The following is a 22,769-nucleotide window of genomic DNA, read 5'->3' as shown; positions in this document are numbered from 1 at the left end:
CCCTGGAATGGCAGTGGCAGAGCCAGATAGTAACTCAAGGTCCAATGTTTAATCTGCACCATTATCCCCACTCACATGTGAACAAAGGGAGTTGGCAGATGATGCTAATTAGCCCCATTGGGAGGTCTGGCTACTGATAGAAAATAAGGGCCTCAGTGGGCTCAGATCATAAACAATCACATTAGACAAATCTCCTGCCTAAACAGGTCCAGGTTTAACCTGCTTACTCTGTTTCACAAATTGCCAGACATTAACAATGTTACTGCAGTTGCATTTTCAAAGAAATGTTTTTTATTGAAAAAGAATGTGTGATTTCAGATGAGACTGCAATGAAACTATAGATAACAATTATTTCTATTATGTTTTCAGGGAGCTTGTATTCTGAATATGCTAAGGGAGTATCTTGGTGCTGATGCATTTAAAAGTGGTATTGTACAGTATCTCCAGAAGCATAGCTATAAAAATACAAAAAACGAGGACCTGTGGGATAGTATGGCAAGTGTGAGTATGTTTTTGAATATCTCTGCATTTGGAATTGACAGGCTTATCATGTTGTTTTGTTTTCCCTGCATCATGTTAATCCCTCTGAGGAGAATCATTGTTTTCTATAGAAATAAGAGTGATGTGTTTATTTTTGGTTTTTAGATTTGCCCTACAGATGGTGTAAAAGGGATGGATGGCTTTTGCTCTAGAAGTCAACATTCATCTTCATCCTCAGTAAGTTTCTGTATCTGTACATGTTCCCCCAAGCACATTCTTATACTGCATATTCTTTGAAAGATAGCTCTGTGCCAAACTTTCTGAGGTCCTTGATTATATCACCTTCATTCCAGATAAGACTGCATTTAAACTATACCATACTCATAATCTTTTTCAATTTTTCTTAAAGTGTATCTATACTGGAGGGTTGCAGAGCTTTCCTTGGTAATGCTTCTCACTGATACTAATTTCTTTAGCTTCCCTTTTAAAGCAGTGGATTTATGACATGTTTATAGCAGATTACGGCTGCATTGTAGCAGTCGAAAGGATATGTCAGTCATTTCCAGAGCTCTGCATTTGTACAAAGACAATGGCACTGAGCATTCTTGAACACTTGTCATGTGTCAGGCACATGTTAAGCACTTATATGTATTATCTCCTTTACTCTTCATAATAAACCTGTGAGCCGGGTACTATTACTATCCCTATTTTTAAAGTTGAGAACATGAAATACAAAGACATCTGATTGGTAAATTGCAGAGCAGAGATTTGAATTTAGATCTAACTCATGTTTTTAACTGCTAAGCTATAAAGTATTCATAACATCAAGTCACAAAACAGCCTGAGTCTCTGTTCATCTGGACTTGTGGGATGTTTTCAGAGGAAGCTGAGGGTGAGTCTGGAGATTCAACAGAATTTTATCTTTCTTTTTTCTTTTTATATGTTTACTTTCTTGGCTTTTTTGTTCCTAGAGATTGCTTTATTCAGTAGTTTCTAGATTTGTCCTGTGGCACGTTTTATCTTTTTACCACTTTTTTTTTTTTTTTTTTTTTTTTGAGACAGAGTCTCTCTCTGTCGCCCAGACTAGAGTGCAGTGGCGCGATCTCGGCTCACTGTAGCCTCTGCCTCCCCGGTTCCAGCGATTCTCTTGCCTCAGCCTCCCAGGTAGCTGGGATTACAGGCACACGCCACTACACCCAGTTAATTTTTGTATTCTTAGTAGAGATGAGGTTTCACCATGTTCGCCAGGCTGGTCTTGAACTCCTGACCTCAGGTGATCCACCCACCTCAGACTCCCAAAGTGCTAGGATTACAGGCATGAGCCACCGCGCCCAGCCTTTACTACTTCTTAAATTGTTTCTTAAAAGCTTTTTTAGTATCAAAAAACAGCTCCTTTTGAGTTCCCACTATTTGTTGAGTGTGGGTCATCTCTGTGTTCTCACTTTAGAAACACAGGCTCTTGACTGAACATTGTTTCCACCTTGCTTGTCTGAAACCAGCATAGTTAGGTAGGTATTGAAAACCTGGCACTTTCTCTCCCTTCTCTTCCTTCATTCATTCACATGCCTGCTTTGTGCCCAGTGTTATTGCCAGCCCCAAAGTGTGCCCGGCAGAACTAGGTATGCTACCTGTCCTCCAGACACATATGTGTAGTGGAGGAAAATGACAAGCAAACAGTTGGTGCTCTAATGGAGGTGTGATGGCTGGGGACATCACACTAAGAAAGGGATCAGAAAGCACTCCAAAGAGGGGAGGTTGGCAACTGGTAGCGGCTGTTTGAGCATAAGCTGGTGTTCTGTCTTTTCTTAGAGTTGGGTTAAATGGGTGATGTGTCTGCCTTTTTGTGTACACACCAGCATTGGCATCAGGAAGGGCTGGATGTGAAAACCATGATGAACACTTGGACACTGCAGAAAGGTTTTCCCCTGATAACCATCACAGTGAGGGGGAGGAACGTACACATGAAGCAAGAGCACTACATGAAGGGCTCTGATGGCGCCCCGGACACTGGGTAATGCTCCTAGAGTAAAATTCGTTTTGTTGTTTAGGTAACATCTGCCTTGTAGGATGGAACCTTGCTTTTGAAATAATGCCCTTACCGCTATTGCTAAAATATTTCAACTGCATCTGTGTATCCTATGAAGTTGACTTATACTCCCTGCCCCCATCTTCCCAAAAGGATTAAGGAGGCTTTAAACCTTGGTTATTCTCAGTAAAGTTGACGATATAATTACTTTAACATTCTCGTATTTTGTAATTTGATATGATGGTAATTTCTGGTTACTGGCTTGAAATCAGCTCCAACCTAAGCAACTGCTACTAGATTACAATAGTGCCTAGCATTTGGTTGTAGGACAAAAGAATTTAGGTGATTTCCGAGAATGATGAGAGACTCAGTTGTCTTCTTCTGAGTTAGATTTGGAACCTGTTTGTCAGCTTAATGCTATAGAAGAATATTATTAGAAACAAGATGCTGCAACTTGATTGACCCTGGATGGATACCATTAAAAAATTCTTTTATCTTGAAACAATTTCAGACTTATAGAGAAGTTACAAGAATAACACAACAAATTCCTATATATCCTTTACCTAGATACATGTTAACTCTTTACTCCTTTACTTTCTTCACCTCCCTCTCTCTCTCTTGCTCTCTCTCTCTCTATATATATATATTTGTATATGTTTGTGTGGATATATATGCATGTGTGTATATATATATATATATACACCTCCCTCCCCCATCTTTCCAAAAGGATTAAGGAGGTTTTAAATCTTGATTAATCGATATCCGTCTATCTACATAGATACCTATATACATATCTCTATATGTATATACTTGGCATATGTTTTTCTGAACTGTTTGACAGTAAGTTGGTGACATGATTCCCCTTCATACATAAATGTTTCAGCATAGTATTTTCTAAAAAACAACATTTATGGCTGGTCACGGTGGCTCATGCCTTTAATACCAGGACTTTGGGAAGCCAAGGCAGGAGGATCACCTGAGGTCAGGAGTTCGAGACCAGCCTGGCCAACATGGTGAAACGCCATCTCTACTAAAAATACAAAAATTAGCTGGGCGTGGTGGCGGGTGCCTGTAGTCCCAGCTACTCAGGAGGGTGAGGCAGGAGAATCACTTGTACCGAGGAGGCAGAAGTTGCAGTGAGCCGAGATCACACCACTGCACTCCAGCCTGGACAACAGGAGCGAAACTCCATCTCAAAACAAACAAACAAAAAAAAACAAGAACATTCAGTTGTATAACCATAGCCACAGTACAATTATCAAAATTGGGAAATAAACTTTATATAATACTATTATCTATAAATCCCATTCAACTTTTTCCAATTGTCCTAAAAATATCTTTATAGCAAAATAGAAAATAAATTCTGACTTAGGATTTAATACAGGATCACTTATTTAGTTGTTGCATCATTTTGGTCTCCATTTTTTTCTGAAACAACTCTTCGGTCTTTTTTGGGCTTCTTGATATTGGCATTTTTTGAAGAGTACTGACCAGTTATTTTATAGAATGCCTTTCAGTTTGGATTTTCTGCTGTTTCTCTATGATCAGATTCAGCTTACATATCATTGACAGGAATCCCAAGGAGGTGATGTTGTGTCCTTCCTAGTATACTATTCAGGAGGCACATGAGTCCTGAAGTTAGGCTTCTGAGATGCAATCAGCCAATCACTGTAAAAAGGCTTTCAGGGTTCACATGAGTCCAAATTCTTAGCCCTACTCAAGGAGTCCAAGAAAAGAAAATAGTGCCTGAGCCGACACTCCCTACAAAGCTGGAAAACAGACTGGGGATGTTTTGAGAGCTTGGCTGTAGCAGTTTTGGTACTATCTTGTTCTAAACTAACCAGTGCCTGGCACATGATAGGTGATTTAATAACTGCTTGTTGAATTGAATCAACAAATGAATAATCCATCTCTCCTTTCTTTTAGGTACCTGTGGCATGTTCCATTGACATTCATCACCAGCAAATCAGACATGGTCCATCGATTTTTGCTAAAAACAAAAACAGGTAATTTATTTTGGAAACTACTAGTTTAATTCAAGGAGGAATGTGAAAATGTGTAGGATTAAAATGCTGTTTCTTTTGCTATTTATCTTGGTTAAAGCAAAAGGGATCAGATTGAAAATGCTTTCTGGTTTCAAAGAAGAATGGCCAATGTCTTGCCAGATAAGAGATTATAGCTGAATTATATAATGCTAAAAAGGAGGGACTACCAGTGAACATTCACTATTACTTTGTTAACATTACTGGGTTATATCATATGTATGGCCAGAGATGTAGTTGCATTCTTTTCATAGATCTATAAATTTCACAAAATTGATGTCTAAAGCTAGTGTTAGCTTTTGTCTATTGAGTTGCTGTTTTCTGGTTTCTGAAAGAAATAAGTGATGATTTCAAATTGTTCAGTATTAAACTCTTCTCTAATTTCCTTGCCCAATCTTGGATCAGAAAAGCTTTCATCAGGCAAGGGAGCATATGGAGCTTTGATTTATTTTATTTACTCTAGATGTGCTCATCCTCCCAGAAGAGGTGGAATGGATCAAATTTAATGTGGACATGAATGGCTATTACATTGTGCATTACGAGGATGATGGATGGGACTCTTTGACCGGCCTTTTAAAAGGAACACACACAGCAGTCAGCAGTAATGATCGGGCGAGTCTCATTAACAATGCATTTCAGCTCGTCAGGTAATACACGCTGCACAAAGTCGTGGTTTATTTCTGAAAGCAGCTGTTATTGTTCAAATTCTTGATTTCTAAAGACAAAAATGATTGATTGATAACAAGAAGTTGAAAGGTGTTTTCCTCTAAGTTCTTCTAACAACCCAAGATTGCTTTTAGCCTTATAATTAACCTCCTGTCTGTGACTACTAAGGCACTTGAAGGAAGGAATCTGTATCTTAATCTTTCTCATTAATAATTCACACGTATGTTTATTGTGGCATTATTCACAATAGCAAAGACTTGGAACCAACCCAAATGTCCAACAATGATAGACTGGATTAAGAAAATGTGGCACATATACACCATGGAATACTATGCAGCCATAAAAAATGATGAGTTCATGTCCTTTGTAGGGACATGGATGAAATTGGAAATCATCATTCTCAGTAAACTATCGCAAGAACAAAAAACCAAACACCGCATAGTCTCACTCATAGGTGGGAATTGAACAATGAGAACACATGGACACAGGAAGGGGAACATCACACTCTGGGGACTGTTGTGGGGTGGGGGGAGGGGGGAGGGATAGCATTGGGAGATATACCTAATGCTAGATGACGAGTTAGTGGGTGCAGCGCACCAGCATGGCACATGTATACATATGTAACTAACCTGCAGATTGCACACATGTACCCTAAAACCTAAAGTATAATAATAATAAATAAATAAATAAATAAATAAAATATAATAATAATAATTCAGATCATACTGAGGCAGAAGTGTAGATAACCAGGAGATCAACATCCTGGCGAAACTCCTTGCCTTGTCCCTGCGGCGTGGTCCCGCAGCTTCTTCTGGCCCTGCTATACCGGATCAGGTTTCTCCCACCACTGGGTCTTTAACAGCCTTGAAGTCTTCTTAGAAGACTAAGTGACACAGGCCCAAGTTGTTTGCATTACATTTCTTGGATTAAAGAAGGGATTTTTTTTTTTCTTTCCTAAACCAGATACCTGAACTTTGCAGCATCTTTATGGAATATAGCTCATAAAATGTAGCCCAACCAAATGATCTCTGAGTGTGTGAGGACAGAATTAACACTACCCTTTTTTTTCCTCCCCCATGACAATGGTTTTTAAGGAAATGCTCCCAAAGCCTAAAACTCAAACTTCTTCAACATGTAGGCAGATCTAAAGTCCTAAGAGGAAGCATGCAGGTGGGAAGGATTATCTCTTTCTCCTCATACCCATATCCTTCTGGCCTAAATTTTGAGTGCCTTCTGGTTCTTCTCACCACCCTACTGGGCCTCCTGAAGTGAGAAAAAGCAATGGGGGAGAAAGTTAAGGGTTGCTTACCTAGCTGTTTCTGCCTAAAATATTCCCCTCTGTAGAATATTTCTGCTTGAGCCTTAGAGGGCTTCTTCTTTTTTCTTTATTTTTTTAACTTATATAATATATACCCTACCACTGAGGTTTTTAACACTAACCCTCTGTAATGAAGGTTTCTAAGGATATGCAGTGTCTTTGAAATGGAGAAGAAAATGTGTTTCCTCCAGGAACTCATAGTTTTGACCAGATGATAGTCTGTTTGACCAGGCTTCCTAAAGGGTCTTTGATGGAAATCCCTTGCTTACTCTAGAAGTTCAGCACACAATCCAGTGTTTCACAGGGATAGATGCTGACGTGCTTCCATTCTGGCTTATCCACACGTTAGCCCTAGATGTTACTGTTTGAGAAACTTCCTCCCTAGTGTAAACATGCCAGATGTTATGTTATATGTGATAGAAAAGAGACTTATATAGTAGTTATCTATCTGTTTATTTATTTATTTTTTGGAGATGGAGTCTCACTCTGTTGCCTAGGCTGGAGTGCAGTGGTGCCATCTCAGCTCACTGCCTCTGCCTCTCGGGTTCAAGTGATTCTCTGGCCTCAGCCTCCCACATACCAAGTACCTGCCACCATGCCTGGCTATTTTATGTATTTTTAGTAGAGACGGGGTTTCACCATGTTGGCCGGGCTGGTCTTGAACTCCTGACCTCAGGTGATCCACCCGCCTTGGCCTCCTAAAGTGCTGGGATTACAGGCATAAGCCACCACGCCCGGCCGTAGTTATCTATTTATAAGGGACATTTATATCTGATTGCTTGTTTTGCTAGAAGATGAAAATATATTTTGAAGCAAAAAGTTGACTTCCCGGATCTACTTTTAAACCACTAACCACAGTGTCTCTTGGTCAGCATTGGGAAGCTGTCCATTGAAAAGGCCTTGGATTTATCCCTGTACTTGAAACATGAAACTGAAATTATGCCCGTGTTTCAAGGTTTGAATGAGCTGATTCCTATGTATAAGTTAATGGAAAAAAGAGATATGAATGAAGTGGAAACTCAATTCAAGGTAAAAGCCTGAAATAAAAGTTATGTAATTATTATTTCTTTTGTGTTAAAAAGAGTGTTAATCATTGTGTGTGTGTGTGCGTGCATGTGTGTGTGTGTGTGTGTATCTTTATATACATATTAAGGAAAAGCAAATAAATATTAGTTATTTAGATGGACTAGCAAAGATTTTGGTTTTATTTGTCACTAAAAATAGGAATGGCATTCTTAGACTGTACTTAATTTGCATGGATTTGTTATTTCCTTCCTTTCACAAACCTTTTATTTCATTTTCCTTTCCTATTACGATGGCTGACATTCAGATTTTCTGGGACTCTTCATGGTACTTGAGGAAGAGGCACAAAATTGTTATGCTTGGCAAAATGTCATGAAGTCTTGTTGCATAATTTGCTCTCAAAATTTAGTCATATAAACTCTCTTTGAGTTTGTTGTAAAAGTGGCAATTCATCCTGACTTTAAGTAGATAGGATATCTTATAAAAGTTTGTTATGAAAATATGAAATTCATTCATCATTATTTATTGTTTTTGGCCCTTTTATAATTAAACAGTGCTGCATGATTTATACAGTAAAAGTTAGATTATGCTTTAAAAATTAGCCCCCATCATCTGAGACCATAATGGATTATATTAACATGAAATGACCTGTGACAATACTGGTCCCTGTTTCCCTGTACAACGCCCTCAGGCCTTCCTCATCAGGCTGCTAAGGGACCTCATTGATAAGCAGACGTGGACAGACGAGGGCTCAGTCTCAGAGCGAATGCTGTGGAGTCAACTACTCCTCCTCGCCTGTGTGCGCAAGTATCAGCCGTGCGTACAGAGGGCAGAAGGCTATTTCAGAAAGTGGAAGGAATCCAATGGAAACTTGAGGTCAGTCCTTACTAAATAACCAATTTGTTGATGTGAAGGGTATCTTTTCTGTTTTCCATCATTGGTACTAAACATTAGGGAAAACAAAAAGTGTGTCTCCCCTGCTCCCCTTTTCTGGAAAATAAATTGCTTTTTAAGATTTATCTATGTATCTCGTAACGTTAAGAAATGCTAGGAGGGAACTTTTATGCATAAAAGTCAAATATCTGGGGAGTTAGGATGGTATGGGAATAATTCCCATTTTGTATAGACAATGCAAAATCGTATTAAACGGTGACAGCCATGCCATGGAGAAACACATGCATTGTATTTTATAGTAGTTTCTTTGGGCTTCCAAATTCCCTGACAGGGATGCATAGTAATTGCTGACATTGTCTAAGCAAGGTAGGATTTTACCATATCTGGAAATCCCTATTCTTGCTACACTTCAGTCCTTTTTCCATTTGGAGCTTAAACCCCACCCAGGAAACATTTATGCCAACAACTAACATGCTTCAGCTTAAAGAAATCCAAACAGTGGTCCTACTGCAGTCCTGACTTGTGATCATGGTGTAAATTTTGAATATAGTTTGAATTTCTTTTGGCTTGAAAGGTGATCCCCTATGGAGTCACCCAGCATCATTAAAGTATTTAAATATGTAGGTATTTATAAAAATGGCATTTCACGTTACATTTTTGAGAAGGCTACTTAAAACCTAATTTTAGATATTTTTCTCTTGCCTTTTTTTAATAAAGTGTAACTAGGCCAGGCACGGTGGCTCACGCCTGTAATCCCAGCACTTTGGGAGGCTGAGGTGGGCGGATCACGAGGTCAGGGGATCAAGACCATCCTGGCTAAGACAGTGAAACCCCATCTCTACTAAAAATACAAAAAATGAGCCAGGCGTGGTGGCGGGCACCTGTAGTCCCAGCTACTCAGGAGGCTGAGGTAGGAGAATGGCATGAACCTGGGAGGTGGAGCTTGCAGGAACCGAGATCGAGCCACTGCACTCCAGCCTGGGCAACAGAGCGAAACTCTGTCCTTAAAAAAAAAAAAAAAAAAAAAAAGTGTAACTGAAGGAAATCAGTAGTTTTTGTTTATATTTCCAGGCATGCTTCTCTGATCATGGGGAAAGTTCAGCAGTTCATAATTAGTCACCATTATGCCTCTAAACATACTTACTGCATCTCAGATTCTCACCGAGTGTGTTCCTTTCTATAGCCTGCCTGTTGACGTGACCTTGGCAGTGTTTGCTGTGGGGGCCCAGAGCACAGAAGGCTGGGATTTTCTTTATAGTAAATATCAGTTTTCTTTGTCCAGTACTGAGAAAAACCAAATTGAATTTGCCCTCTGCACAACCCAAAATAAGGAAAAGCTTCAATGGTGAGTCAGTCATTCATTCATGTTCATGTGGCCAAGGGAAATTAGTTTAGATTAGATCATTCTGGCATCTATTTTTGTTTTCTTGGCCAGGAATTGTCTATCCTGCTGGGAACATACTGCAAGTCGGCACACATCTAATGAGAAAGGCAAATAATTAGGGAGAACCAGGTGTTAGGAAAAATATTTAAAGGTGTATACATTTGTGCATCTTTAAAATGACAACACATTAAAAATATTTACTAGAGCTACTCTTCCTTAACTATTCTTTTGAACAAATAAGAGGGTATATGAGAATGGGTGTTATGAACACTATATAAATGTTAGTTTTTATTATGTAGCTATAGTGGGTTTATCAGGATTCTGGTTACCCATTTATCTTTTTAATTGTTATTGGCAGACTTCTTTTTCTTTTACAAGTAATTTTATTGCAGTGATTCATAACTGTTTCATCACCTATTCATTGCTAACATTTCTTTTCTTAATCCTTCTAGGCTACTGGATGAAAGCTTTAAGGGAGATAAAATAAAAACTCAGGAGTTTCCAGAAATTCTTATACTCATTGGCAGGAACCCAGTAGGATACCCATTGGCCTGGCAATTTCTGAGGAAAAACTGGAACAAACTTGTACAAAAGTAAGTGGTGCCAAAAATTGTGCTGTGACTGGATTAAGTTCATAACCTTACTGTGTTTTAGCCTTGCTGTTTGTAAAAGAACAGTAACAGTCTAAAGGTACTTTTTGATTGAAGATAGGCAGTAGAAGTACTTAAAATATTTGTAGAAAACATAAAACTGGACTTCAGTGCTAACTAGTGAATCTGGACAGGGATGTTTTCCATTTCATCTGGCATAACCCCTTCCTGAGCCCGTGGACTTATCTGAAGCCTTTCTCCTCACAGTTCAGCCCAGGTCTACCATGAGCGCATTTACTTGTTTGCCTCTGTCTTTGTCTAACTATTATAGCACTTCCTGCCTCTGTCGTTTTCTGTTGGATACTTAACCTTTTATTAAGCTGTTGGTGTCTATTATTCTTTACAGCTAGATCTTAACACATTGGATAGACATCATATTTTATACTTTCACACCGATCAGTTTTTAGTTAAAAGCTATTACATATAGGAGGCCTTTAAAATATATGTTAAATGAATAAGTATTTCACAACCTATTTTTTAATATTTCCCTCTCTAGGTTTGAACTTGGCTCAGCTTCCATAGCCCACATGGTAATGGGTACAACAAATCAATTCTCCACAAGAACACGGCTTGAAGAGGTAAAATATATTTATGTATATATATATATTTCTTTTTAAACAAAAATAAAAATTAGCTAATCAATATGGGGTAGACAAAATACTTTGAGGGTGTGGTGAGTTAGAAATGGATTTTGTCATTTAGAAGTTATTTTTGGATGCTATGGTGTTGACAACAGCATAAATCAGTTGCAATTAAACTAGTGAAAACTGTGCCTCTTCTCAGACACGTTAAGAGGTCTTAGCTCTGCCAGTAAAAACCTTAGGACTTGAAGAAAATTACTTGAGACAATTAGTCCTTGTTTAAGGATGTTAAAAGTGGGCATTGAGGTATAAATGACTGAAGTGGTCATCCAGGTATTGCTAAAGAGGCAGGTCTGGAATCTAGGTTCTTTATAAACCATCCAAGTTCATGGTTCCCTGTCACTTATTATATAACCATCTACCTTCAGAAAGAACTTCAGGCAGCTTTAAGATCCATGTATAAAAGAAATGTTAAAATGAAGGACAAAAAGATACATAATGGACAGGTGATAACCATGTGAGGGACTTATGGCTGAGGATAATTCTCGCAATTGTCCCCTGAATTTATCACAGACATTCCTAGAAGTCAAGGAAAAATGAGGAATCAGTATGAGTTATTCTCATTGTCTGGTAAAAGGGAACATGAAGCATACATGTTTTCTACAAAAGCAGACTTTTCTTCAGTCCTAAACTTGAGGACTTTGATGTGTGGGCCATTGAGTTCTGTGGTGTCCCTTCTATAATAAGGTTTCCTATAGTAAAGTCGTGGAACAAATTTTACAAGGCTCTTAAACTATGGTACATTTAGATAAAAGCTGAGAGGCTAATACTAATTTTTTTAGGAGTGGTTCCATTATATAGTCTGGTTACACTGTTTTCTAGCTTGAGATGGGGAGAGAGCTTTGGAAATGAAAAAGAATGAAGGGTTGTTACAGTCTCGTAGCTTTTTTCCAGTTTTCAGTAGCCTCATCCAGGCTTGTAAAATTAACTTGCATATAATAATTCAAGTTTGAACTCCAGCGAGGTCTAGAGCAGAGATACTCTGTGTGATGACTGAAGAGCTGTCCAAAGGCTTGACCAGAAAGGTAGTCATCCATAGACAGGATCTATAGCAACAAAGCATTTCATTCATTCACTTGTATTCTCATGAATTCATTCAAGACATATATGCCATACATGGTTTTAGGTTATGGGGCTATAACTGAACAGACAGACAAAACCTTTGCTGTCATGGAGCTGAAATTTCTGCTGTGGGAATCAGACAATTACAGACAAATCAACCAATGTCAAGTAGTTACCTGCTCTGAAGATGAAAAAAGCAAGGAGAGTGATTGGGATAGAGGGTTGGTGCTATTTTATAGGATGATTAGGAGACATTTGAGAAGATATTGAAGGAAATGCCAACATCTAGAGGAGTATTGTGTGCAGAGGAAACATCAGGTGCAAAGACCTTGAAGCAGGGCATGAAAAGTAAAGAGCCCGAGATGTTATCATAATGGAGAACAAACTACGGACATATAAAATACGGGAGTCATCCTGAATCCTTCCTCCCCCACACATCTAACTATGCAAGTCCTGCTGGTCCTCCCTCAGCACATGCACTGGATCTTGTGCACTTTTCTCTGCTCTTACCCCCATCCAATCCCTTCTCATCTCTTGCCTTGCCTATTGCAATAGTGTCCTAACTGGCCTCCCCCTTGCCACTTTGCCAATAGCAAAACATTTTCCACATTTAAGACTGCAAGTCAGCCCATAAATGACCCTGGCTTCTTGAAACCCTGCCTATTGTTCTTGCAGTAAATTCCAAATCCCTCCTTCCCATGTGTCCACGACCTTGAAGACCTCGCTTCTGAGGACCTCTCTGGTGCCAATTCCCACAGGCTCTCCTGGTTTACTCTCTCATAAAACTGCAGCCACTCAGCCTCCTTCTGCTTCTGGGCTACCACGTTTCTCCTGTCTTTAAGCCTCCGCACTTTTTCTTCTCTCTGCCTGGCTTGCCCATTCCCCAACTTTTCACTAAAAAGGGGCATTTTATCTTTGAGAGGTCTCGGCTCAAATCACCTTCCCCAAAACCATGCTGTTCAATGCAGGCCACATCTCAGTTACTAGCATACCCCTGGCATATTTTCTTCATAGCAGTTTATTTACAGTAATCATATTTACTGCTTGTATACCCCAAAAGACTGTAAGCTCCATGAGGGGAGGACGCTTGCCTGATTCACTGCTGCATCCTCAGTGTCTAGCACAGTAATTACAGCAGAGGGATGAATAAATATCAGAGTAAATATTGGTGAACAAATGGATGAGGTTAAGTCCCTGATACATGCTGGGTTTGGGGCTTTGCACTTTACCTGCATTATATAACTACATCCTTCACCACTGCTCTTCATTTTACAAATGAGGAGACTGGCTTCTATAGAAGTTGTATCATTTGCTCAAATCAAGTTAGTAGGATAAACCTGTTTTCCTATCCCTGTATTGTGCTACTTGTTGCACAGAAATTGTTCTTAAAGAGCCAAGTCTGAATCAAATATTCAGTGGAGATGTTGCATTTCCAAGGCAGGTGAAGACAGAAGAGATGATTTTGGGTCAGGACAAGGGTAAGAGTAATGGTTAACAGCTGGCTTCGCTGTTGTAGAAGGTCTGTTTTTAGTGGAGCTATCATGATGAGCTCCTTCAGGATTAATGATTTGAGCAATTAGTAAAATTATTGATGTGCTTTGTTGAATAGTGCTCCAAGTGATTTTTAATTGACTGTGAATTAATCTTGCATTCTGAGAGCGTATGAAACAGTAGGTTGAGCTACAACTTGAAGTAGACAGTGGAGAACTGTTTTCCAGGTTGCTACAGCAGGAGGCCATGCCTTCTGCTCATTGAAAAGTTGTACTGTATTGACATATAATTTTAAAACAACTCTGCATCCTTTAAAATTGAAATCTGATCTTTCTAAAACCCATTCCTACTCCCCTCTTTATTCCCAAACTAATAATATGGTATTATGACATGGATTTCTGAGGAATTGGCTGTCTGGAATCTATGCTGAATAAATAATACATCTTGGTCTACATTGGCTTCCTGAATACCAAATCAAAAATTGATGGATTAATGCTGTGAAAATTTATGGGAAAGGGGTAATAACCCTTTAAGGTGAAACAGAATCGCACAATGGTCAATCCTGTGGCAAAGCCAGCCTATCTGTCATGTGAGCTCAAGGGGTTAAGATACCCAGAAATGAAACAAGAACAAACATATTTTTCAGGAGATAGCCAAGAGTTTCTTATCTCTTTAAAATCATGGGGAACTTTATGTGGATTTTATCTTGAGACAACAATACATGACTTGTAGATTAGGATAAAAAAATTGGCAAGGTTTGGATCTTACCACCATAACTTGCTAAGAATCCCATTCCCCACAGTGTTTCTATAATAACATACAAGGCCAGGCCCATGGAGAAAGACAGCACTTATGTGGTGGAAACTGTTTTGCTTGGCAAAGAAAAGACTCTGCACATTCTGCTTTTTAGAGATCATGTTTTTAAAAAATGAAGTTTGCATCTGTGAGTACAGAACAGAATGACACATTAAATAGACACAATTAAACCTTAATTATAAAATGGTAAACAGTGAAGTCTTTTAAAGTCTGGCAACTGAGAATAAACAAAAGAACTGCAGACAAAAAACACAGAACTGGACATCATGAGGCATGAGCTCATTTCATACAGCTTATGTGTACATAATCCTATTCAGACAGCTGGGACTGCCTTCTATATAGAATTTTGACAAATGCTGGAATTTTGCCTTCAGTTTTAACTAAAGTTACATCTGGTTAATGTAATAAAATTAATTTTTTAAAACCCACTTTTTCCTCACAAGGTAAAAGGATTCTTCAGCTCTTTGAAAGAAAATGGTTCTCAGCTCCGTTGTGTCCAACAGACAATTGAAACCATTGAAGAAAACATCCGTTGGATGGGTAAGAATTTTGATAAAATCAGAGTGTGGCTGCAAAGTGAAAAGCTTGAACTTCTGTAAAAATTCCTCCCTTGCCAAGTTCCTGTTATCTCTAATCACCAACATTTTGTTGAGTGTATTTTCAAACTAGAGATGGCTGTTTGGCTCCAACTGAAGATACTTTTTTCCCCTCATTTTTTGACTATCCCTGTGAAAAGAATAGCTGTTAGTTTTTCATGAATGGGCTATCGCTACCATGTGTTTTGTTCATCACAGGTGTTGCCCTGCAACGTAAACCCAAGTGCTGGGTTCCCTGCCACAGAGGAATAAAGTACCTTATTCTTCTCATTTTATAGTTTATGCTTAAGCCCCCCAGTGTCCAAAACCCTGTGCCCCACGTTTGTTATTCATAAACTGTTTCATCAGTCTCCTCGAAAGACTCTGAATAGTCGACTACTGAACAATGAACACCTGGATCTGAGACTAAGCTGGACAATGGCTGGGTTAAAGCGCTCCCTGCTGACACCTCCGGACCCGCTGCCCACCCCTCTCTTCCTTGCTCCATGCCCAGGGGCTGACTTATAAAGGCCAAGTCATCAAGCTTTCTTGACCTTTGGATGTTGGTCAATGGGGAGCCGGAGAGCTGGAGCTGGGGTCGGAGGAGGTAGTAGGTGGAGGTGTTCTTCCCTGATTCCCTTGCCGGATGCCTCGGGCTGGCCTCCCCTGAGGGTCTTAGCTCCTGAGAGGGGACCCTCTTTTCCACACAGCCTTCTCCACCTCTGGATTTTGGTAACTGCTCCCTCCTCATCCCTTCAGGATTAGGGGCCTCAGTGGGAGCCTGGCTTTTACTAGTCCTGGCGGACTTACTTGTGGTTTCCACATAATGTGCTCGCGCTTTTGCAAAAAATCTTTTTATAGACCCCCTCCTCAGATAATTCTGAGTGTCATCTATTTCCCTGACTGATACAGTATTTCTTCTGAAAAAGCAGAGTGCAATCAAGTCTAGAAAAACCCTTTTCTTAGGGAGGTGATTTTTTTTTCTCTCTCTGCTTATTTGGCCTACTTTACAATTTCTAACTAGTTATTGGCATTTACTGACAGTAAATTATCACAGTCACCAATAAATGATAGTACATTGTGAAACAAAATATTTGCTCATATTAGCAAATAGGACATTCTTTGGCTTTGAAGTATTTTGTGAAGACGTCACACACAGTTGCTGCTCAGGTTTTATGTATAGATAATAGAAAGCACAGTTTACTAACATGGTAAACCAACAGAGTTCAAGTCAGATAATACCCTAAGAATTATTAGATTTTATTTCTTATTCTGAAACTTGATACACGGGGACTTATCTAACCCATAGTGTGCTCTGTTGCTGACTTGATTCAAGTTGCAGCATGTTTTGCACTGACTCTAAGGTGCGGAAATCCTCACACCTGGTAAAGAAGAATTCAAACTGAACTTTTTGAATATAAGGCAAAAACTTCAAGATAAGGGAATATGATTGATATGAAAAATGTGTTCCTCTAATACACGACAGAATAGAGTGACTTCTGGACATAAATCTGCCATTTATTAAACCATTCACCACAACAAATAATAGGTATAAAAGTGGAATTGGAATTTTTATACTTACTTACTTGTTGTAGTGAATGGTTTAATAAAAATAGAAATCACTGGTAATTTCCACCCCAAACTATTTCCCTTTTAAAAAAATACACAACCAAGATTTTAATGTAAAATATTTTGCTTTAATTGTATTTTATGCCTTGATTAATGAAACATGGAAATATTGATTTTCAGTTTTGGTCACCTGAGGAACCTATCTTTGTTTGCTTTTGGAAAAGCTCATTTTCTAAACAGATACAATATTGCCACAACAATGTGCAGAAACCTTTTTGATAATAAAAATTGTTCTTTGCCTCTAAGTGGATATTTGCAATTATTTTCTCCTAACTAGATTGTAAAAAGGGCTGCTTTAGATCCTGTGGCTTACTCCAGTTATTAGTTATTAACAAACACCCAAGTCTTGAAGATATTTCTAATTAAAAAAGAAGGCATATTCAGAGTACTTTAAATAAATGTTTACTTTTATATAGGCATCTTTAAACTTCTGGATTTTGGTATGCCATTTAAAAATACTTCTAGATACACACGGAAATTAGTAATACTGCAGCCATATCCTTGCAAACACATCTGTCAGTGTCAAAGGTTTCAAGGTTTTTCTTAAAAAAAGAAAACAAAAAAGCAAACACCTATACTGCCCAAATGGGAGGATTAGATACATGGTTAGAAATCCCTCAGGAAAAGTGTTTTTTTTTTTCTTGTTGCTGCCTTAAAAATAGAATAATGACTATTTCTGATGGACAGAGAGATAGCATTTTAAGCTGGTGGTGTGTGAAATCCCACAGGTATGTGCATGACTTTCAGAGAGTATTTGGAGGGGAGGTTAACAAGATGTGGTGCCATTTATAAGCAGTGTTATTGTTTTTGCTTGCCCCGCTGCCACAAGTCAGCTAAGTCATAACAAAAGCTTCAAACTGATGCTAAGGAAGGCCATGCCCTTTGGAAACAAGAAATTCCCAATCTGTTTTATGTTATGTACCTGACTTCTTTTCCTGCATTCTCTACCAGGAAATAAAGATGAAATTAAATATCGAAATTCTAATTGATTATATCAGTGCAATGTTCAGGAACTATTCATTCAGAAAGATATTAGAAAACCATTCAAAGTGGTAGGACATCAGAGCCTACTTCTTAAATTGCTGTGGGGGAAATGCAGATTTAAAATTTCCTATATATATATATATAATTTTTTTAAAAGCAGAAGTTTCTTTTTGTATTTGGTAAACTTAAGTTCCATAAAGCCAGATGCTATATAGTGCAAAGACTAATGTGGCAACAGCTCTAAGGACACAGTTGCTGCTCAGGTTTTAAGTATAGATAATAGAAAGCACAGTTTACTAACACAGTAAACCAACAGAGTTCAAGTCAGATGAATACCCTAAGAATTAAATTTTATTTCTTATGCTTGAAATTTGCTACACAAGGACTTATCTAACCTGTATTTTGCTCTGTTGCTGACTTGATTCAAGTCTCAGTGTGTTCTGTGCTGACTGTAAGATGCAGAAGTCCTCATACCTGGCAAAGAAGAGTTCAAACTGAAAAGGGGTTTGGTGCTTCCTGGTTTGTCCAGGTTACCTGTTATTAATTTATTATTAGCAGCCCAAGAGGAGATATGTGCCCAATGTACAATATCTTATGTTTGACTTATAAACATTATCCCAAAGCAACATCAAATACAGTTCAAAAGCCCAAGAGGAAAGGGGGTAATAAGAAATCAGAACACTGAAGAATGTTTAAAGCATTGTTTTCTAAACACTAACAAAAAAATTAAGCACAAACTGAAAATACAAATGAGTTTTACAGGCACTGTGTGTAGAATGTGCAAAAATTCACTTAGCTTTTCTTTTGTTTTTTTGGTGTTGCTTTAAGAAACTTTATCAAATATATTTCTTACAAATATAAAGCTTTCTTTCTTTCCCAATTGAAGGTAATTTAAAAAATTCAAAGTTTATCAATACTCAGTAAAATAACACAGGTGAACCAGTCAAATTCATTTTCTTTCTGGAAAAGAATAACAAACCAATATTTAGGATGTTCAAAGACTCAACAAAAACCATTCTAGAAATCACCCAGAACAATTGTTTTCTGTTGCCAAAGCCTTTTGTTCTTCAAAAGTCACCATCCACCAGCTGAAGATTTTACATGCAGATACCTTAAAAATTTCAAATAAAAAATGCAATGAATCATTTAATATATAATTTTCTTGTTGCAGACATAGTAAATATACCACTTAGCAAAAGCATTGTATAACAGACAAGAAGGAATTTCCTGTAAGTAAACAAGAAAGTGGATTAATAGAATTTTTTTAATTTTGGGAAAAATGTTAGAGCAGTTCTAACTAATATAGCTCCTTTTTTCTAGGAAATAAATATGGGTCATGGTGAGAGAGCTGAACCCGATTTAACCTATACTTTGATTTCTTTTAGGCTTTGGTCAGTAAGTGCTTGTATGCTTTTAAGGCTTACATTAAGCCCTCTCCTTTCTGAAGATTAAGATAAGGGCCCAGTTCTGAAGATCTCAGAAATTCCTTCAGTCTGTCCAATTTCTTCAGCAATCATAAATTAGAATCAAACACAGTACTTTACTTTCCAAAATAATGACAAATAAAAATGGCCAATCTTTTCCTTTGGCCTTGTTCCCAAAACCCTGTAATTTCTACCAGACTCTAAAGGGTACTTCTCCCCACCCCACCACGTATTGGTATTTTGGGGAATACCAATATCTTCAGGACATTTCGCTAAGTTGTAACATGCTAATTTTGCTTTGCCACAATAACCTGCAGTAATGAGCATTTGGATTTCAAAGATTCAACTAGCCTCAGATGGTCATTTTAAGTGCCTGGCCTAATATTTTTAAAAGCTTTTAATTATAAGATTAAGGTTTTTAAACATTTCAATAGCAAACTCATCCCATTTAGTGCTTTCAGAGAATGACCAATTACTCTGTAGATCTTGCAGTACGCATTTCATGCCAATAGTGTAAAGTGAGCATGAATTACTCAAGAGGTGGACTTCACTTCTCTCATCTATAACACATAAATTGGCAGAAGATACAGTTGTCTTCATTTACAAATAAACACCCAACTTACCAGATACCTTAACTTGTATTTCTTTAATCATCTTTTGGCTTGGAAGTTTCCTCTGTTGTCTAAAAGGGAAAGCAAAACCATCCATGAGCTCTTCCTTTTCTGTATTAAGTATGAGGAGATGGCCTTCTCAGAATTAGGGGACAAAAGATGGCAGTCAGTGGGGAAAAATAAGATGGTCCTTTCAGTTTCTCTTCTTCATCTGGCCAAAACATTGTGAGTTCTTCCTCCTCAAGCTTATAAGCTAAAAATAACCTTAAGTGATCCTGATCCTAAATGTATCACTCTCAGCTTTATTTTTTTAAGGCTAGGGTAGGTTATAAAATATGCATAGGTGTTCTTAAATGGCAATGTTTCATTCTACAGTGATCCTTCCTTTCCTGTACATAGGGTCATGGCTGTCCAGCAAATCCACTCATCATATAGAGTTATTATGCTTTCTATTATTTGTTAAAGGGCTAAGTAAGTACTTCGTATAACTGAAATTAAATAATAGGCAAATAAGTATTTAATCTGAGATATAATGGCATAACTGTAAATTATCAATGCTGTTTCCTATATCCCTTAAGGGAATCTACTACAGGAAGATTTTAATATATTGTTTTAAAAGCTTTGGTGTAACTGGACTATTGTCTTTAAAGCTACACCTTTAACTCCTCCTTATAGCCAGGGGATCATAGTAATAATCATTTAAATCATATGTTCTTGGAATTGGAATGGACCTAGAAGTTGTCTAATCCAATTTTCATTTCTGATCACAGCTTGAGTAGTTTTAATAATAGGAAGTTTCCAACTTCCATGTTCTAAAATCTATATAAACCACATACTATGGTGGTATTTTAATTAGGGAAAGAAGACAGGCAAAACACAGGCAAATTGAGTTGTGTCAAGAACATTCATTTAGGATTTTAAAGCACCAGTTACTTAAAAATATATGTATCTATACAAATTCAATTACTTTACCAAGCCATACTATGGGATAGATAGTACTTTAAGAAATTTTATTCTAAATAGATTCCAGTAAGAAACTAAATGACTGAAATGATAAACCCCACTCTATGTAACTGCTAAACTAATTTGTAGTGTATTTACTGCTCCATTTACCTTTGCTGAATCCTTCGCTTTACCTCCATTCTTAGGTGCTTTGGAGCTGGAAGCAGTCTTCTTGCCCTTACCCTAAAGCAAAGGAAATGTAATGAGGCTATGGCTATCACCAATCCACCTAGCAATTAACTAGGCTGCAGTTAAATTAATCCAGACTATTCTGAGATCTCCAATTTAATTAAATAATGGAAGACTTTGGGTGTTTTTTCACGATTTTTTTGAACAACGCTGAGTGTCAGAGAATTGTTTAAAGCAGGAGGGAAAAAGGATAGAAACAAGGAGGGAAATGTGGGTGACACTGATGCTCTAACAATTCCCGTGGTGCATGACTCACCCAGACCTTATTTTGCTAATCAAAACAGAGATTGTCAATAAGATGATAAATGTTGGCAAGGGTGTGGAGAAAATGGAACCCTAGTACACCGTCAGTGGGGATGTAGATTGGTACGGGCTATGATGGAAAACAGTATAGAGGTTCCTAAAGAAATTAAAAGTAGAACTACTATATGACCCAGTAATCCCTCTTCTGGGTATACACCCAAAGGAGATGAAATTATCACCTTACAAAGATATCTGCACTCCCATATTCACTGCAACATTACTCACAGTAGCCAAGATATGGAACAACCTAGTTGTTGATGAATTGATAAAGAAAATGTCATGTATATATACATAATGGAATATTATTCAGCCTTAAAAAACGATATCCTACTATTTGCCACAACATGGATGGACTTGGAAGACCTTATACTAGATGATATAAGCCAGACACAGAAAGAAAAGTGATTTCACTTATATGTAGAATATTATAAAAGAAAAAGCTCAAAAACACAGAGAATAAAACATGGCGACCATGGTAGGGAACAGGAGGAGGAAACAGAGATATAGGTCAAAGGATACAAAATAGCAGATATGCAGAATGAACAAGTGTAGAAAGTTAATGTATAACATGAGGACTAAGGTTAATAAAATTGTATTAGGGATTTTGTTAACTAAGTAGATTTTAGCTGCTTTTGTCACAAAAAAGTAGTTGTGTGAGAATGATAGATACGTAAATCTGCTTCCCTACAGTAACCATTTTATTATTTCTATGCATCCCAAACTACCATATTGTAAACCTCAAATATACACAATAAAATGTATTTAAAAAACAAAATAGAGCTTGTCTCGATCAGGACTGGCTTTTGTGTACCAAAAGAGCAAAAACAAAACCCTGTTTTCAGTGTTATGGGGGAGAAATGAACAATGGAAACAACCAAGGAAAGCTGGAACAGGTTACATATAAAAATAAAGTCCATTCACCAAAAAAGGCATTACTTATGAGTTACCAGGGGTGAGAGATAAGATGCTGAAGTGGTCTAGAAATTAAGCTACCCAATATGGAAGGGCTGACAATTCAGTGATCGAGAGCAGTGCCTTACAACAGCCAAAACAATAGCAAACTGAGATCTGCAGAATTAACTCTTCTGAAAATAACAAGGAGGTACTCATTTCACTTTTCCTTCTATTTGATTTACAAGAGGGTGTGGCTTGAGGGAAAATGCCTCACACTTGTTGAATTACACGGTCGTTTCTCATTCACTTTTAATCACGTTTTGAGTTCCTGCTAAGTACCAGGCATTTTGCTAATGAGGAGCACAGAGGTAAAAAGACACATCACTACTGTATAAAATGCATAGCTCAGTGGTGTGATACACAAACACAGACAGGTAACGGAGAGCAAGGAGGGTATGGAAGAGAGGCCTCTAAGTTTGCCCTGGGAAGGGAGAAGAAGTAAGACAAGAAAGTCTTCCCTAAGGAGCTGATGCTTGAGCTGTGCCCTGAGGAATGAAGAGTCGACCAGTTGGGCTAAACAGACAGAAAAGGGGAGGAAGCTCCAGAGAGCAAATAAGCAAGAGAGTGCCTGCTGTAGTTAGGGCCTGCTCTCACTTTAAATGAAC

At 38.0% G+C, this 22,769-nt stretch overlaps 2 protein-coding genes across 40 annotated transcripts in view; one reads left to right on the top strand and one right to left on the bottom strand.

Annotated features, from left to right (window-relative positions):
• Positions 1–22,769, top strand: part of ERAP1 (endoplasmic reticulum aminopeptidase 1) — a 47,460-nt gene that overhangs the window by 16,848 nt on the left and 7,843 nt on the right. For 3 of the 5 annotated variants that reach the window (XM_063665030.1, XM_063665029.1, XM_054487773.2), the window contains exons 9-20: positions 370–501; positions 646–717; positions 2,337–2,491; positions 4,433–4,512; positions 5,012–5,195; positions 7,405–7,561; positions 8,247–8,431; positions 9,633–9,794; positions 10,286–10,426; positions 10,980–11,061; positions 14,937–15,033; positions 15,288–16,942. In XM_063665030.1, coding sequence (XP_063521100.1) covers positions 370–501; positions 646–717; positions 2,337–2,491; positions 4,433–4,512; positions 5,012–5,195; positions 7,405–7,561; positions 8,247–8,431; positions 9,633–9,794; positions 10,286–10,426; positions 10,980–11,061; positions 14,937–15,033; positions 15,288–15,367 — 1,527 coding nt within the window. In that variant the 3' untranslated portion in view covers positions 15,368–16,942. Of the gene's footprint in view, positions 1–369; positions 502–645; positions 718–2,336; positions 2,492–4,432; positions 4,513–5,011; positions 5,196–7,404; positions 7,562–8,246; positions 8,432–9,632; positions 9,795–10,285; positions 10,427–10,979; positions 11,062–14,936; positions 16,943–22,769 lie in introns of those variants that run through there. The other 2 variants (XM_054487775.2, XM_054487774.2) reach the window with 2 other exon arrangements.
• Positions 16,744–22,769, bottom strand: part of CAST (calpastatin) — a 112,046-nt gene continuing 106,020 nt past the window's right edge. For all 35 annotated transcript variants that reach the window (XM_054487781.2, XM_054487777.2, XM_054487788.2 and 32 more), the window contains 3 exons: positions 20,830–20,901; positions 19,729–19,787; positions 16,744–18,792 (listed from right to left, as the gene is read on the bottom strand). In XM_054487781.2, coding sequence (XP_054343756.1) covers positions 19,752–19,787; positions 20,830–20,901 — 108 coding nt within the window. In that variant the 3' untranslated portion in view covers positions 16,744–18,792; positions 19,729–19,751. The remainder of the gene's footprint in view (positions 18,793–19,728; positions 19,788–20,829; positions 20,902–22,769) is intronic.

Source organism: Pongo pygmaeus, chromosome 4 (assembly GCF_028885625.2).
Source record: "Pongo pygmaeus isolate AG05252 chromosome 4, NHGRI_mPonPyg2-v2.0_pri, whole genome shotgun sequence".
NCBI classification, from domain to species: Eukaryota; Metazoa; Chordata; class Mammalia; order Primates; family Hominidae; genus Pongo; species Pongo pygmaeus.
This window is presented reverse-complemented; position numbering and strand designations above follow the sequence as displayed.